Source organism: Podarcis pityusensis (genome assembly GCF_964106645.2).
Source record: "Podarcis pityusensis genome assembly, chromosome: 1".
Lineage (NCBI taxonomy): Eukaryota > Metazoa > Chordata > Lepidosauria > Squamata > Lacertidae > Podarcis > Podarcis pityusensis.
Window position 1 is genome coordinate 94597778 of NC_138028.1, and position 17318 is coordinate 94615095.

At 40.8% G+C, this 17318-nt stretch overlaps 1 protein-coding gene across 2 annotated transcripts in view; it reads right to left on the reverse strand.

The window, feature by feature from the left end:
• Positions 1-17174, reverse strand: part of CFAP221 (cilia and flagella associated protein 221) — a 31318-nt gene extending 14144 nt beyond the window's left edge. The window contains exons 1-11 of one of the 2 annotated variants that reach the window (XM_081006569.1): positions 16995-17174; positions 11525-11712; positions 10669-10769; positions 9588-9674; positions 9373-9468; positions 7658-7758; positions 3983-4086; positions 2982-3141; positions 1582-1714; positions 1375-1486; positions 143-254 (exon numbers count right to left, since the gene is read on the reverse strand). In XM_081006569.1, the coding sequence (XP_080862695.1) occupies positions 143-254; positions 1375-1486; positions 1582-1714; positions 2982-3141; positions 3983-4086; positions 7658-7758; positions 9373-9468; positions 9588-9674; positions 10669-10769; positions 11525-11666 (1148 nt within the window). In that variant the 5' untranslated portion in view covers positions 11667-11712; positions 16995-17174. Of the gene's footprint in view, positions 1-142; positions 255-1374; positions 1487-1581; positions 1715-2981; positions 3142-3982; positions 4087-7657; positions 7759-9372; positions 9469-9587; positions 9675-10668; positions 10770-11524; positions 11713-16953 lie in introns of both variants that reach the window. The other variant, XM_081006570.1, reaches the window with a different exon arrangement.
• Positions 17175-17318: the final 144 nt, after the last annotated feature.

Below are 17318 nucleotides of genomic sequence, written 5' to 3' on the forward strand. Positions count from 1 at the left end.
TACAAACTGGGAAGCAAAAAATAAAATCACTTTATCCACTTTTTGCAAAAGATACACTAAGCGGCGTATTCAGTTAATCCTAAATACAATGAGCCGTTATATTTGTTTATTTCTGCTTGCATAATATGTGAGCGCCACTCACCATTTAAGTTGGTTGGTTAGCTCTGCTTGTATGTCCTGCTTGACTTTCAATTCAAAAACAGCTTCTTTCACCTGCCTTGTTATAGCTCCTCCATCACCTTGCCCTCCTAGGACTGTAGGGCACAAATACAAACAGGATGCTCAGGAGACAGAGTAAAATAGCCCTTCCACCAGGGGCTGCAGTTACAAATGGTGAAATATTCCATTTAGTATGGCGTTAAAGAGACTGCAGAATGTTGAAAAAGTGTGGATTATATTGCTACCAAGATCTGTTTTACAGGAGTTTATGATGAAGCTTCAGGTGTTATGGGAATAAGACCTCGGCTCTATGAATATTTTCAAATGAGACGTTTCTTGTTTACATAACATAATTCAAGATATACAACAAACCCTCATCAAGTGGTACACATGTGAAGAAGTGATCATATGATGACCAGGGTGGCAAAGCGGCAGTATCAGTACAGAGAAGGTCCGAGGCCAAAACCATGCAGGGAGGTTAATAAGCGTGGTCCTCACAAACACAAAGTTATACTGTGTCGAAGGGACCTTCAGTGCTCAGAATTGCAAGGCCATGAGAGTTGGAAGTGATTTATTGCAACTGGGGGAAGATCCTTCAGATTCAGATGGAATGGTTCAGTTTGTTTGTTTATTGTCCAAAAATATTTATAACCACCTGTCCATCTACAGTATAGACATACCAGGGCAGTATCCACCCATCTATCTATGTATGTACAATATATCATATAGACTAATCATACAATAAAATTATGAAATTATTCCTACTATGCATATTATGTAAGAACTACAATGAGACATTATTCGTACCTGTAAGTCACAGAATCAAATTAGTAAATGTACAGAGATGCCAAATTTAGTCAAACTAAGCTGTGTTTTATGGTGGGAACAAGTTCCTCCAACTTCAAATCACTTTCCTAGGGCTGACTAGCCAATCTGCCTGAGGTGGGTTGGGGGAAAAGATGGAAAGTGATAAAATGAAAGCAAAGTTCCCTACCACAAAGAGCATACAATTTAGAAAACATCACAAGGGACACAACAGAGGAAGAGGAGGGAATAGAATGCAAATGCAAATAGGTGAAATAGTTTGTGACCACTGCACTTCCACACTTAGATTGAGTGTGTTTGCTGCTGTTTCCATGTATTCTAGTCAGGCCCAGAAATTCCAGCCCTGTAGTACCACACATTACACAAACATGTAATACTCAAAGTTATTACCTTCTTTTAAGTATTTAATCTTTATTTTGCCTGGTTCCTGAACCAAAACAGTTGCCACAGCATAAGGATTTGACAAATCAGCTGGGAATCTCAAGTTTTTATATTCAATGGCCTACGAAATAAAATGTGACACATCAAAACAAATAATGGGCCCAATTTCATTCTAACAATTTTTGCCGCCGTTATTGTTTTCCTTAAGTCCCCCACCTGTGGTTTTTGTAGAGGACTGCTCCGTTCTTGCTTTGGCAATGCTGTCTTCTGCAGTAGCCGTGCCACTGCTTTTTGTGGAGACTTTGGTATTCTCGCCAAAACTGCTTCTTGCTTCTCAAAGTCTGCTCTCCTAGATTTCACAAGAGACACATAATTTTAACTGTGATAGATGGAAGTACAGCTATAGTTCTGCAAAGGACTGCAGATGTGGTTCAAAAAAACGTTGGCTTTTAAGTGGGAGTCTAAAACTTTGGATATTGTGAGACTTGAATCATTGTGTATGCTTTAGCAATGGCAGAAGCCCTTGAGACAGTTATATCTTCCACATGTGCTCAGAGCCCAGGCACCCTTTTATGTGCACAATGTTAAAATGGAGAAGGGGGAGAACAAGCAAATACCCAACCTCTCTTCTCCTTCCTTGCCTCTGCTGTTATGCTTGCCAAGTGAGTTCCAAGGTAAGAAGAAGGAAAGAGTGAGCACAATTGGGGTGGTGATGGCTGAGGAGCTCTCAAAAATTGTTCTCTGCTTCAGATTATAATCTGAGCCCGGTCAGAATTTGTAAGTTTATAAAGTTAGCCTCTTGAGACCTAGCCAAGAGACTATGAAAGCTGCCTACATTATTGTGAAAACACTTTAGATTCTATTTTTTCCTAAGTTCTAAAAAATTATTTGGAGGATGTAAAGTCCTCATTTATATGACTCCAATATGAAAATACTCATCTCTGCTAGGGAATCATATTTCTGTGACTTCTGAAGTGCATTTTGTGACACAGTTCTCAACTCCATATTAGTTACCAAAAATGCTTATTTTAGGATAAAATATGTTGAGAAATGCATACCCTGAGAAAAAAATGTCAACTCTTAAAAATACATATTTAACTATACATTTTCATCCAGATTTTTATTTAAATATACATTAATGCAGAAATGGGACAGAATGGAACTAGGAATGAGCACATGAAACTGAAATGGACTGGAAACTAAGACAGCTCTTTCCCTCCCTAATTATAAACATATGATGCTGAAATTCAGTCTGGTGTAAAAAAATGACATTACTGTTCTCAAAGCATTATTAAGAAGTATCTTTACTGCAGCTTTTTCCAAACAAAATGATGGGCTGGATCCAAAGTTAGAGGAACTTACCTCCCACTTAAATCTACAGGACTTTGTAGCTAACTTTTCTTCTGATTTCAATGTCGCCTAACACCACATTTACTTACTCATTTACTCTGGATTCAGCCTGATGTATTTATATCATCTTGGCTCAATTGTTTCTAACACACACACACTGTATGGTACACCCCTCCCCAGGAAATATTATTTTATAAAGGTTTCTCAGTGAAGCACACAATGATTTTTTTAAAAAAATGTTCAAAGCAAGTACCGGCCGCACATACGTTAATGTAGGGCGTGGTGATGATGTTCCTGTGAACGCACATATATAAGGTTTTGAGTTAAATTGTGAAATCCACAACTCCATTTTCATCTGGGCTGTTCCGTATTCAAATGGTGCAAATGTTACCATAATTTCTGCTTTCCCGTTGGCAGGAATTATTCCTGTAGTGAATGAGTGAATTAAAACAAAAACAAAAAAATAGTTAGTGCATTCACCTTGAAATCACAGCACTTTTATGACTGAAAGAAATTGTACAGAACAATCAGGGATTTTTGGAAGCTTAGTTTGAGAGGCATTAAAGGTAATGCGAATTTGGCAAGGTGATTGGAAAAGCAGATTACTAGTATAGTTCAGCAGCTGGTGGCACTTCTTGGTAAAAACAAACAAACAAACAAACAAACAAACAAACAAACATGATTATCCCAAAAGTTCAACCTTTTGGAAGCATCTTGGTGCAGATAAACTATGCCATCAGCTCAAGGCAACATGGCCCAATTTCCAGGGAGGATGGGCATTGTAGTCTAGCAGCAGTTCGATGCTCATAGGCTTCCTTTTCTCCAACTGGGGAGGCTGTAGCAATTAAGATCTCTGTTCTTAATTTGTGGAGTAGGGGGCAATCCTAACATCCTCCCTACCACCGATGTGGCTTTATCTACAGCCCTGCCATGCATGGCAGCCTGGAGTGGGTGGACAGGACAGTGAGATTGGCTTGAGATCCAGAGAATTATGGGCCAGCTTGGGTCGGCCCTTCGCACTGAACCCCACATTTTGGGGCTTTCAACTGGCTGTCAACCCACAAATTCAGCAGCTGCTGTAAAGATGTCTTAGCTGGGTGAAGGGACACTTTTCCTCATTCAAACCACCCACCCATCTACCTACCCAGCCCAGCATGAGGGGTGGTGGCAGATTGTACTATAATATGTTTATATATACAGTACATGCTATTTAAGATACTAGCATTCACACATTAATGAAGTAATGCTCCCCCTCCCAAGATTTTACCAGATGTTGGATGAACAGTAAAGGCTTTGTGAGGCTGAAGAAAGTCTATGTGGAACTCAAAATCTATGGGACAGCTGCACTCCAGGGGAATCACATATTCTTTACTGGAAAAGGTGATACAGGACAAAAGAATCAGAAATAATTACATTAATGTTCATTAGCACATCTGCCCACCCCTGGGCAGCATGACAGATAGAAATGTACTGAACAGGTAAGTACAAACCCTCCTTAGCCCTGGAAATTGACCTTAATCCAACGGTTAAATGCAAAAATTTGGCTCCTTTCATGTTGGTAGCAGCTTGAGATGGCTGTTGCTCAGCAATGGAAGTCTTCTATAGAGATATCCAGAGAGACCTGAATCAGTAATGTTTGGGACTGATCACGGGATCCCAAACTTATTCAGTTGTATGTTGTGATGCCCTATCTTTTCTGAACTGGTTGCTGTTCTTTCTGCAATTATTTTTAGTCTGACTCTGCACTAAGTGATGTAGGGCCTTTATATATAACTGGATTTGATTTTGTGTAGTTACACAAGTCGTTCTTTCCTGATATATTGAAATAATAAAAAATTTGTGGGAAATGTAAGTACAAAGAGACACGAATATGAAACCCTTGTCAAATTAATGCAATATATGAACCAGAGACAGGTGACAATAAAGTAGTATTTTTATTAAAATTAGCAATTCCTGGAAGAGAAAAAACACAATAATCTGCAAAACAATCATGTATTTAATTTGCTCTGATGCTGTATTTTTTCATTATCATATTATCTTGAATGAAAATTTATATTATTTTATGAAAATAATAAGAAAGAAAAGGCAGCTGTAATCACTACAGTGTTTTTAATTTATATGAGGCTTGGGCAGAAGGTAAATATTTGGGTAGTTTTCTCTAGATCAAGAAGGATTTCTGACACCAAATTGTTTAATAACAGATGAAACGGGATAACCTGCCTAGCCCAGCAAATTCTACTGCTGAAACGACAGAAACTTGAGATAACCAGCAATGGATCCTTGCATGGAAACACTGTGAGTTCCTGGACTGATAATTCTTTAATTCCAAGCATGTGTCTTTTGCACCAGGTTTTGCTCTGTGAATCTCAGGGTTCTAGCAAAAAACAAATGAGATCCTGCGAGCCTGGGGTCCCACTGGACTCAATGGGGCTTACTTCCGAGTAGATGTGTATAGAATTGCACTGCACATCCTGAATTAAAAATTGTGTGACCTCATAGATCAGGTGTTTTAGAATTTAGTTTTCAGCAAACTCCTCTGACAGTCACTCAGGTTGTAGGTCACAGTTTTGACTACTCCACCCCATAAAGATCCCCCACTTGTACACTACATGTATAAATAGATCAACAGAGAGAAACTACATCCATTTTTATCTAGACTGAGCAGCACTCAATAATAATAATAATAATAATAATAATAATAATAATAATAATAATAATTTAGTATTTCTACCCGGTCCATCTGGCTGGATTTCCCCAGCCACGCTTGGTGGCTTTCAACAGAACATTAAAAGCAGAAGAAAACTTCAAACATTAAAAACTTCCCTAAACAGGGCTGCCTTCAGAAACTTGACTTCTCCATCTGTGGTTATAAGAGGTAGCATCCAGGACGGATAACATGAAACTATTGGAACCATTATCCAGCTCTTGCTTAGTTACATCTATTGATATCAATAAGGCTTATTCAAAGGTTATTGGGATTAGACTCATCTTCTCAGCCAATGATTAGACGCGTACCCTAAGCTTAAAAAGCAGCTTTGGATTCCTAGCTGGCTGACATCCGGATGCCCTGTGCATTTTCCAAAAGCCAAGCCTATCTGTAAGGATTTTTGCATGTCTGGTTTTAACTAGTCAAAACAAAATGACTTAGAAAAACACAGCATATTCTTCACTTTGTTAAAAAATAATAATTATTTTTTACTCAAACTCCTCCAACATTCTATAAACTGTTGACTAAAATCCTGTCTAGCTGATAAATAAGGAATGTAGTTTATATGTAGTATTGCCTTGAAACTTTTTCTTTTTTTTTAAGTTTGGATGAAGAAGAGATTTCCTGCTTGATAGGTTTTTAACATTTCCAATTTGGGTAGCAATTGTGGCCTTCCTAAGAAGGAAGGCATGGGTGGACAGGGTGAGATGGGTGTATGTGAAAAATGGAATTGATCATGGGACTCAGGAGAGAATTTTTTAAAGAATAAACTTACTTTCACTTAATGAACAGGATTTGTAAGAATATATATATATAAAAAATAAAAGCAAAATGGTCCCAATGAGGCCTGTGCGTAGATGCTACACACACACTATACCTTTAAAGCACATTCAAAGCGCTTCCTCTCCCTCACTTGAATGCATTCAGGAGAATGTTTCTGGGTCCACAACCAGGGACTTTCATGCATCGGGAAGTCATAGCTCAAGGGTTTAGCATCATAGAATTGTAGAGCTGGATGACCCAAGGTTCATCTAATCCATGGGTAGGCAAACTAAGGCCCGGGGGCCAGATCCGGCCCAATCGCCTTTTAAATCCGGCCCGTGGACGGTCTGGGAATCAGCATGTTTCTACATGAGTAGAATGTGTGCTTTTATTTAAAATGCACCTCTGGGTTATTTGCGGGGCATAGGAATTTGTTCATTTTTTCCCTTCAAAATATAGTCTTGCCCCTCACAAGTTCTGAGGGACAGTGGACCGGTCCCCTGCTAAAAAGTTTGCTGACCCCTGATCTAATCCAAACCCCAGCAATGTAGGAATCTTTCCTCTGCTTTAAAACCCACAATGAAGGAGAGTCCACGGCCTCCCGAGGGAGACCGTTCCAACTGTCCAACAGCTTTCACTGCCAGAAAGTTCTTCCTGATGTTTAGTCAGAACCTCCTTTCTTGTAACTTAAAGCCATTGGTTTGAGTCCTTCCCTCTGGAGGAGGAGAAAACAAGCTTGCTCCACCTTCCATGTGACAGCCCTTGAGATGTTTGAAGATGGCTATCTCATCTCCTCTCAGTCTCCTCTTTTCCAGGCTAAACTTCTTCAATTCCCTCGACTGCTCCTCATAAGACTTGGTTTCCAGACCCTTGATCATTTTGATCGCCCTTCTCTATACACGTTTCAGCTTGTCAATATTAGACCATCTGTTTTGCATACAGGAGGTCCTATGTTAAATCTCTGGCATCTCCACGTATGACTGGGAAAGACTCCCTTCTAGAACCCTGCAGAGTCTCTGTTAATTTATGTAAACAATACTGAAACAGGTGGATCAATGGTCTGATTTGTTATAAGTCAGCTTCATTTGTTTCTAGAATACATCATCTCTGTACTATAACTCTGTAGTAAGAGCACAGTGCTAATGAAAAGCATTTATACAACCAAGGCTACCGTAGTGGCAGAATACTGCTGGAATATAAACACTGTCTCTCAGAAATCTCATCAGCCTTGGAGAAATACAGCATTACAGTTGCAGATAATCTTTCAGAATAATCAAATATATTTTACAATGCATGCCCACTGAAAGCACACTGCTATGGTAAAACCAGATGCAATTGTATTTCCTGATTGAGTTAATATCATATGAAAAGGTACTGTTTCGTTCGGCCCTCTCCCCAACCCGTCACATTAAGCTAATTATTTTAGCAACACATGAGAAACAGTTTAATTAAAAAAAAATCATAACAGCTTACCATTGTCCTAGAGAAACATCAGATAAATTAATGAAGGATGGAAATTCTACAGTGTTCATCACAGGATAGGCATGTAGAGGAACCAGCAACGTGTCATCTCCCTGGAGGGAAAACCAAGAAGGAAATTACATAGACTGTTACAAGAGATAAATATTAATTGACATGCACTGGGGTGGTTGCTAACTGGCTCCTCTTGTACTACTGAGTTACAAGAACCAAGGTTACGTGGACTGCAGGAATTTTGTCAAAAATGACTGGCTTTCAATAGAGAATAATGGAGATGCCTCCCCTATCATTATAGGAACATACACAATGTAGGGGAAAGATCTTCAGTCTGATTTTATACATGTTTACCAAGATGCAAGACTTACTTATTATCAGAACAATTGTTTATTATTTATAAAAAGTGCCAAATATATATTAGGCACTGTGCAGCAACAGACAAGAGAGGTCTCTGACTACAGGGTCACTTTGTGTGTGTGTGTGTGTGCGCGCAGGATTACGGCCTTATTCCATTCTCAGATATGAGAACATGGAAACAGATTTAGACAGCCATATGGCCAAATCACTGTGCTTTCTGCCTAAATCAGGGATGGGAACTTTTTTTAGCCCAAAACCAGAGAAATCATCATCATCATCATCAAACCTTTTATTGGCATCACATACAAACATCCAAAGCAAATCAATACAGAATTACCACTTCCCCAGTGGCACAAAACATTTGCTAAAAGAAAGGAGGCAGAGCAGTCTAAACCAGAGAAATGGATGTGGCTTTTAAAATTGTACAGTGGGCTACATTCCAGCCACACATGCCAGTGGTTTTTATAAACAACCTTGCAGTTTGAAAGCATGCCAGTACAAGTAGATAAATAGATACCGCTGCAACGGGAAGGTAAACGGTGTTTCCGTGTGTTCTGGCACTCGTCATGGTCCTCTAAGTACCAGTAGTTTAGTCATGCTGGCCACATGACCTGGAAAACTGTCTGTGGACAAATACCTGCTCCCTCGACCTGAAGCAAGATGAGCGCCCCACCCAAAGTCACCTTTGACTGGAATTAACCGTCCAGGAGTCCTTTAACTTTTTGCCTTATACAGAGATATATCTCTCCATCCAATGGTGATAAATGACATTTTTTTGCCTTTAAAGGCATGTTTCTAGTCCTCTTGGGGATGAGGAAAAATTGAAAAACATAGAAGCTTTCCTGAAAATGTTCAGCATTCTAAGAAGCTTCATTTTTATTTTTCTGCAGCACTGAGTTGAATTTCCCATGCAAATTTCACAAGTGTACTTCCTATAAGGAGACTGCAATCCATTCCAACAAAAATTTGCTGCATTTGAGTGAAAAAATGACCAGTTTTGAGGATTTTAAAAAACGTGGAACCATTGTTCTTCTGAACACTTCTATTTTGTATTTCAAACCAAACCAGACACTCCTAGTATTTCCTCATTAGGTTCACATTAGACCTCTGTTTGCTCCTCCCTCCCCCTCCCCCCAAATTCAGTGTGTTATCTCTTCACTGAGGGTAGAACAAAATAACACAAAGGAAAGGGATGAATAATACAGACTGACAATACAGTGAATAAAATTGAATATTATTAATCTGTAAGATCAATCCATTATTTTTATGTATCATGGAGTACAACAACATTTATTTCACTCATACAAAGTGAGGAGGAGGCCACATATACATTCCCCCCTCTTGTGGTGTCTTACCTGAGAATGGATTCTAAGGCAGTCATAATAGTATCGCCATTCATCAGCACAGAAATCAACCGTAATTGTGAAGGACAAGCCAGGGACAAGCCGTTGCTGTAAAACAGAGAACGGTAATTTCCCAAGAAGTGCCCAGCTGCCATTTATATTGCAATGTGAGAATGGAAAGTGGAGAATTAAATGCAAATGATGAGAAGGTTACTACTGACACTTACTATTTTGCTGTATTTGATCTGAAAGTACTTTGTCTCCGGTGGAATAACATGGAAATTTATAACTTCGCTTGAAATATTCAGAAGTTTCTGCAGAACAAAATAAGCAGGGTTTTTTCTGCCTTTCATTTTAAGAACAAACATCTATGTTTTAAAATCTTAAGTGACAGTCTAACTGTAATGAATTCGAAGTGCTATCTAGTGAGCTTTGGAAAATAGTTCCTTGACCGATCATTTCCTTCAGTATTGTTCTTACGGGTTTTCTCCCCCTTTGTGTTTGCAAATGAAATAGAAAAGATATTCAGAAAGTGATCAAAAGACAGTGGCCGCATTTCTATATTATGCTTACACTACGGTTTAGAGACACTTTCATGAGCAGGAAGGAGCTACAGCAAGTTTAGAGCTGGCACACCACTTGCTGCCCTGGTCCAAGGAGAAGCTCTGGCAGCATTTTCACTTCCCTTGAATCTTGCTTTGTGTCTAAGGATGGGGGAGAAATCTATTTTTAAATGGATTTAGACATAGATTTTCACGGTTCTGACCAATCGAGTTCAATTCCTAATGAATCACCTCTTGCATCAAATGCTGGCTTATGTCCCAGCCACTTTTACACTATATTACATAAAATATGCAAGAATTGTTTGAAGCTTCAGAGGAACCAGGGTGGAGAATTCACTTCCTGTCAAAATTAAGGAGCAAGACGGGAATTAGAAAAAAATAAATCTGTGTGGATAGGCTTGACATAGAGATTTTTCCCTAGCTGTGTTGTCTAACCCAAGGAATTGTAGTTTACCGCCAGCTGCAACTAGTTTAAACAAGCCAGCTTAATAAACCATGATTTTGAATCTGACAATGGCTTGCTCTAAACCATGGTCCCTTCTATGGATGGCATGACAATTCGAGATCCAGTGAAACAAAAAGCAGATGCTACCAAAGTCCTTTTCCCAACTGTACAGGAGGGGGAGGGGGGAGGATAAGAATGTCCAAGTCTAAGATGCTCTGTGGCTCCGTCCTGCTCATGCACATCTTGAGACTAAACCATGGTTTAGCGTGATGAGCATAGGTGAACACCATTATTACTTACCAGTACTTGCTGGTGATGTTGTTCCATTATATACCCTCCAAAGTGCATGATGGCAGGTTTAGCCTGTATGACATCATTTCTTAGAAGCTTTCTAAATATCTCTGAAAAGAGAAGAAAAAAAGAATGAAAGAAATCAGAAGCAATAATTGGTATACTGAGTCAGATCAGCTGGATCAGAGCTCAATTAAAATTAGCGGTTACTAATGCGTTCCATTTGTTTTAATGAGGCTTAGCTGTGATTAGCTTAGGTAGATCGGTGCCACAGTCTAATCAGTCTACCTTCTTTGTCGAAAAAGCTATCAGGGACCCGCTCCCAACCTGCCCATTGCTATCAGCCTCACCACACTAACCTAGATGTTGTCTTTTTGTAAGTCTCCTCGCTTCCTGCCCGGGCTAAGTGGGCAAAGGATTTAGCAGCCATTCTGCCTGCATAGCAGCAGTGTATCTCTGGATTGCTTGGCCAACCAGTCAACTTCATTAGGAGCAAGACTGAAGGTCTTTCAGATGACCTATTTGTTGAGCATTCAGGGAGATTAGATAACCTTGGTTTATTTAATAAGCGTTTGCTCTGATTTGTTCGCAAGGAAGTGGCATTGTATCAAAGCAAGTATTACCCCACCCCCTCCACTATCCAATGTACTGCCCCATCTCTTAGCTTCTTCCAATAAGTCTAAACTTTTAGAAGGGTGGTTTTTGCGTGCAAGACCTCCCAATCAACTATAACAGCACAACCTGGATTTCTTGGTAATGAACCTCGCACCCCACCGAAAACAGTTAACATTTGGAAGCACTCGAAGGCCTTCAGAAACCTATAAACCAAGAAGTCCCGCCTGCATAAGTATATCCAATCACCTACTGGATTCCACAAGGCGATTGGGGACATCAGTTGCTTCCTTAGTATCATCCACCAGGCTGTCCAAAAGAAGAGATTGCAGTTTCTCAGGGGTTTCTTTGGTGTTGCTGAACTCTTCGGAACAGGCTGATTTCACCACTTCCATCTTCTTGTGGTTAATACAACTTCACAGGCATCAAAATGATCATTCCCTGTAATCAAATGCAAAAATATAGTAGTACATATGAAAATCCTACATGCACAAAGACACTTGATGTGCAAATTCCTAGTCGAAAGTTCAATTCCTGCTGCCATGGATGACACTGTTACACAGCTTGCCGAGCATTTCCAAGGAATCCCCCCCCCCTTAAAAACCAACAAATGCTTTATAAATAGGATATTAGATTCATTCATAATGGCCATAACAACATGCAAATAACTCCACTAATTATACAAACCTACCTGCCCACGTATATCTATGTAATTATTTTATGGCAGGAGAAAAACCCAACAATTTTTAATGACACTTCCTTGTTTAGTTGCCTGAAGGTGATTCTCATGTGGCATACACAACAAGCAGGGGGCTTTTTACAAATCTGTTCTATAATCCTTCCTCCCCCAAACTCACTCATCTGGAAACAGGGTAGACACTGAAGGATATGTCTCAGTTCCCTCAGCAACAGGTGAGGGGGAAGGCTTAAACCTTAATAGGAGGCTGAAATCTAGACCCTGTCAGATTATTACATCTCTACTCAGAGATCTGCAATGGCTACTGGTTTGTTACCAGGCCAAATTCAAGGTGCTGCTATTAGTAAAAAAATCCCTTAACAACCTGGAGCCAGTTTACTTGGAGGACTGCCTCACCAGTGCTATTGTCCGAAAATGAGAGAGGGATGGTGGTGCTGGAACTCACCATGAACACCTCCCACATTTTCTCAGAACGGCAATGGCACCCACCTGAGAAGTGCCAGAACTGAGTTCTAGCAAGTTTTGGCTGGAAAAAAGCCCTGGCCCCCCTCCCTGTATGTGCCTGCTTCAATCTATGGAACTGGCATTTTTACAAGTGCCATATGACATGACAATAGGCACCTTTGCTGTTATTAATTCCTACTAAATACATTTCTGTTTAGGGAAGCCTACGCAGAAATGTAAACTTGATGTTTATTTAAATATGTAATTCTGGGAGGAATTCAACGTAGCACTAACCAGACTGCTGTCAACGCAAGCATTTCTGCTTGCCTGATGGAACAAACGGCCCTCTCTTTCCCTGCTGTGCTGTTATTGGGGTTCTCCCAACCCCCCCCGAGCCAACTTGGGGCGCACAGGGGGAGAAAAGCGAGGAAAGCCCTACTGAGTCAACAAAGTCCTTGTGCAGGCTTCTGCTAGCAGGACTTGTTAGCTGGATCCAGCCCCTTGTTTTAGAATGCATATTTTTTAAAAAACCTGATGATTTCTTCCTATACATACATAATACATAAAATGTTGAGCTGTCATTGTGCAGCTCCCATTGGAGTACTGGTAGCACCTCACCACTATCCTGGATTTGCATGAAGTCAGGAAAGGGGATGCGGGGAAAAGAGAAGGCAGTTTACCAAATTAACAGACCTAATAAGAAATCACTCAAAAGAAAGATTAAGGATAGGATGTCTTTATAAATTGCATGGAAAAAGAAGGCTTCCAGAGCATCACTTGGCTTAGCGTAGACTAAACCCTACTGGCAATCAGAACGTTTCTCCAAGACTTACCATCTAAATACAGTTATCTGTAAAAAAAAATATTGATTTACTAAGTACGTTCATGGATAGCAGGAAGTCATGATTCGAATTAAGGAGTCAAGCCAAAGCTGTGTAAAGGCTTGTACTCCCTATGTAGAAGTTAATTTGAAAATATTTGTTTTTTGAAGTTAGTTATCTATTTTTTTTTATTCTTTTTCTGTTTCTTTTCATTTTATTTATGTATAATGGATGTATCTATGAGTGTTTGCAATAAAGAAATAAGAGAGAGAGAGAGAGAGAGAAGGCAGTTTGCACCACAGCAGTGGCCCTAGGACAGGAGAAGGGAGGTAACACTGAGAGGGGGAAAGTGGTGGTTTAAAACAATGACAGAAGTTTGAGTAAAGCAGGGATAGATGGAAATTGTGGTTTTAAACAACAACAGTTTTGAGTGAAGTACTATGGAATATTTGAAGGGGTTGCAAAAGGAGGGAGCAAGAGGCATGGGAATGAGGTTGAAGATGAAAGCAGGGGCATGAGAGGGTCTGAAGAATAGGAGACGGTGGATGCTTCATAGCTGGGGAAAATGTAGAAAGGGTGCTTAGGACTTGGGATGAGAGGGAGGAAGAAGATTCAGGAGGTTCTCATGGTATAGGCATGAAAACAGGAGTGCAAAGCAGGGCTGCAGAACAGAAGGGAGAAGTGGCTTCAGAAATGGGTGAAAAGCAAGTTTAGTAGTTGCATGGGGAGGAATCTCTGGTGGGTTAAATGTGGTGGACTGGCAAGGGGAGCACAGCCCCTAGTTATTTATATTTAGGAAAAACAATTAGGCCAATTTATTTTTAATCTCTGATATTATCAGTATTCTTAAATGTTTGTTTGTTTTCATGTGGACCGCTTAGAGGTTTTCATGTTTAAGCAGTATATAAATCCGGTTAAATAAAAAATAAATAAATCAGTATCACAAGGGGGATACCAATATTCTCTCACTAATTGTTTCGGAGTAACTGCTGCTCACACTAATCTTCTCCATACTCAGTGATACCAAAGCAGACTGCCCTTGAACTCTCCTTATAAGTAAGTAAGTGCTTAGCCCTTTCTATGGTTTAGGTTAAAATCCTTTTGACAGGATTTTGACAGGATCAAGTCCCATTGATCAAAGCTAGACTTACTTCTGAGTAAATGTAGTACTGTACTTAGAATCCCAAGGAAAACAAATGCCCTTTCTGACAGATTCGTTTATTTATTTAGTTTTAATACTGAAAAGCCAGAACTGAAAACGAGAACTGTGTTTGTCTTCCAAATAGAGCAAAGGCCATTTCTCAGCAAACAATTTGACACATCAGACACACAAATTAAGGCTTCATCACAGAAATCCAGACAGTAATGTTACTTATAATTGCCAAACTTCATTAACTTTAAGAACCTCATAATGGCTCAAATGCTTTAGAGTAAGTCAACAATCCATAATTCTGCCACATAAAAGGATCACAATTCAGATATACTCTTATGCTTAAGAAACAGGTCCTGACCAAACAAATGTAATGTACAGAAAGTTTATTTCCATCCATCTCAGAATGTTCCAGGAAAGGAACATGAGCTGCTCTCAAGGCCCATCTGATTATTTTTTTAGAGTATGATAAATTAATCTCCTCGGGCAATCTTTTAAAAATATCTTAATTTTTCCAACTTCCTCTTCATTTGTTAGACATTAATATGTGGAGTTATAGTAACGGCATTTCAATTCCCTGCTTTAAATAACTTTAGAATGAGTTGTTTACTTCATGAAGACAATTACAAAAGGCAGCAGCAGCAGCTAAGAGGAATTGCAGGTCCAGTTGAAGTAAGCAGAGATATCTAAATGTAAATAGAGCCTAGGGCTTGCCACAGAAAATTAAGCAATAAACCATCTGTTGTGCTCGCAATACTTCATCTGCTGGACGTCTGTCTCAGCCAACCCCTTCATGACATCGCAAAACCAGGTGAAGCCTTGGAACAGAAAGGGAGAGAAGAGGAGCAAATTTGTTATACTGAGGACTTTTTTCCCAGCCGAAACTTGCCAGAACTCAGTTCTGGCACCTCTCAGGTGGGCGCCATTGCTATTATAAGAGAACAAGAGAGGCATTTGTGGTGAGTTCTGGCACCTCTTTTTCTAGAAAAATAGCACTGGTAATACTTGACATAAAGTGGACACTGAAACAGCATCCCACTTTCAAATTGGCCCGCCCCGCCCCATAATGCTTACCCCGTATCTTGATGATACTGTCACACATTCCTGAGCCGAACTACATAAATGATGGCTGCAGCCAGATGGAGAATGAGGCCAGCAATACTACCCAAACTGAGGGAGAGGGGAGATGAACTGCTGCTTTTGGTACCAACCCTGTGCTATGTGTTTCTTGCACAACACAGCTTCCTCACCTATTTATTCTAAAATAGGTTGTATGTGCCATACTGGAACATACTGTTTATGGTGGGAAATAAATAGAGAACAATGTACCTTAAAAAATAAAATGTGTGAGAACTTGTGCCTAGGACTCGGAAGACCTGGGTTCAAATTCCCAACCAGCCATGAAGGTCTCTGGATGAGTTTGGGCCAGACACTCCAGCTCAGCTCAACCTCCCTTTGTATAGTGGAATCTCAAGAGAACATGGACTCTTAAAAAAATACAAGGATGGGACAAACTTCCACAGGTATTTCTAGAAGAGTGATAGCCAAACATTTGGGCAAGCACACTAAGTCCACACTATGTAGTATTACAACTCCAGTCCACACCACCTCAGTGCATATAAAATTCTCCTTGTATCCAGAGGCAGGTGTATCTTTAGCTAGTAGCAGGGCAGCACTGAAGAGAAAGGAACAATAGCAGGCCATTATCTAAGGCCACAGGACCTCTTTCTCAAGCACCCTTGTTGAAGTGCACCACCAACACCCCTGGCCCCTTATGGCACCCATGCCACAGGTTGGTCACCTGTACTCGACAATCTGCTGCCTGAAGCAGTAGACATGTATGACCCTCAAACTAACATTTGCGCCATGTTAGCAACACCTGGGTGTTGTCTGCAGTTGCTCATGTAGAAACTCACTACAAGCCGAGTTAGTGGTTAAGGAGGCTGATGAGGCCTGAGCCTGCATAGAGAAGCAACCCAATTCTCCAGGAGCTAAAAAGGACCACATGCCAAATATTTAGTCTATAATGCAATGGGCAGTAGGATACCAAGGGTCATTTATGGGGGTGGCTTTAGGTTCCTTAAAAGCAAAACATCTAAGGGGGTGTCAGGGTGGCACTGGAGGCATAAATGACTATCAGGCTGTGGGAAACTGGTGTTATCAGTGGATCAAATCCCTCAGTTATGTTGAATTAAACTAAAAAGTTTTAATTGGATTCTGAAGAAACACGCAATTAATTGTTCCTGTTCTAAATTTTATGATGCGGCTTATGCAAACCGTTATTTTGAATAATGCCTTTTAAGAAGACACTATGAATGAGTTTGTGGAACTAAAGGGGGTGGGAAGCAGCCTGAAAAAAGTTTGGGAACCATTGCATTGCACCCTGGAATAGACAACACTGGGACAGATGGGGAAATAGTTGCAATGATAATAATAACAACAACAATAACCACAAACCCACACCCTCGTCCGCTGCCTCACGCAGGGGAGCTTCTGCTCTGACAATGAATCCCCGGGCAAACAACAGCCTGCTGCGCTTGCAACCTGCCGGGCCCCCAGGGTAAACCTACCAGCCCTTCCCTGGCTCTTCTGGGCTCAAGGAGGGACCTACCGTGCGTGCGGGTCACTCCACGCAGCCCAGGGCCAGCCGGGGGAGCCGGGTAGGTAGTGGGGGGCTGCGCGGGGAAGGGGCATGGGGAAGGCGAGGGGAGCAAAAAGAAGGCGGCGGCACCCGCCCTTCCCCTCCGCACGGAGCTTGTCCCTCCACCTCCGTTGCTAAGCCGGTCGCCAAGCCGCCGTTCCGAGGCACTCAGCACGCTGTGGACCGTGCCATTCTCGGCCGGGGGGGAAGCGAGGAAGGGAAGCCCGCCAGGCAGCAGGAGGCTTTTCTGTCTTCCCCACAGGTTTATGCTTCAAGCTGTGGCTTTAGGTTCCT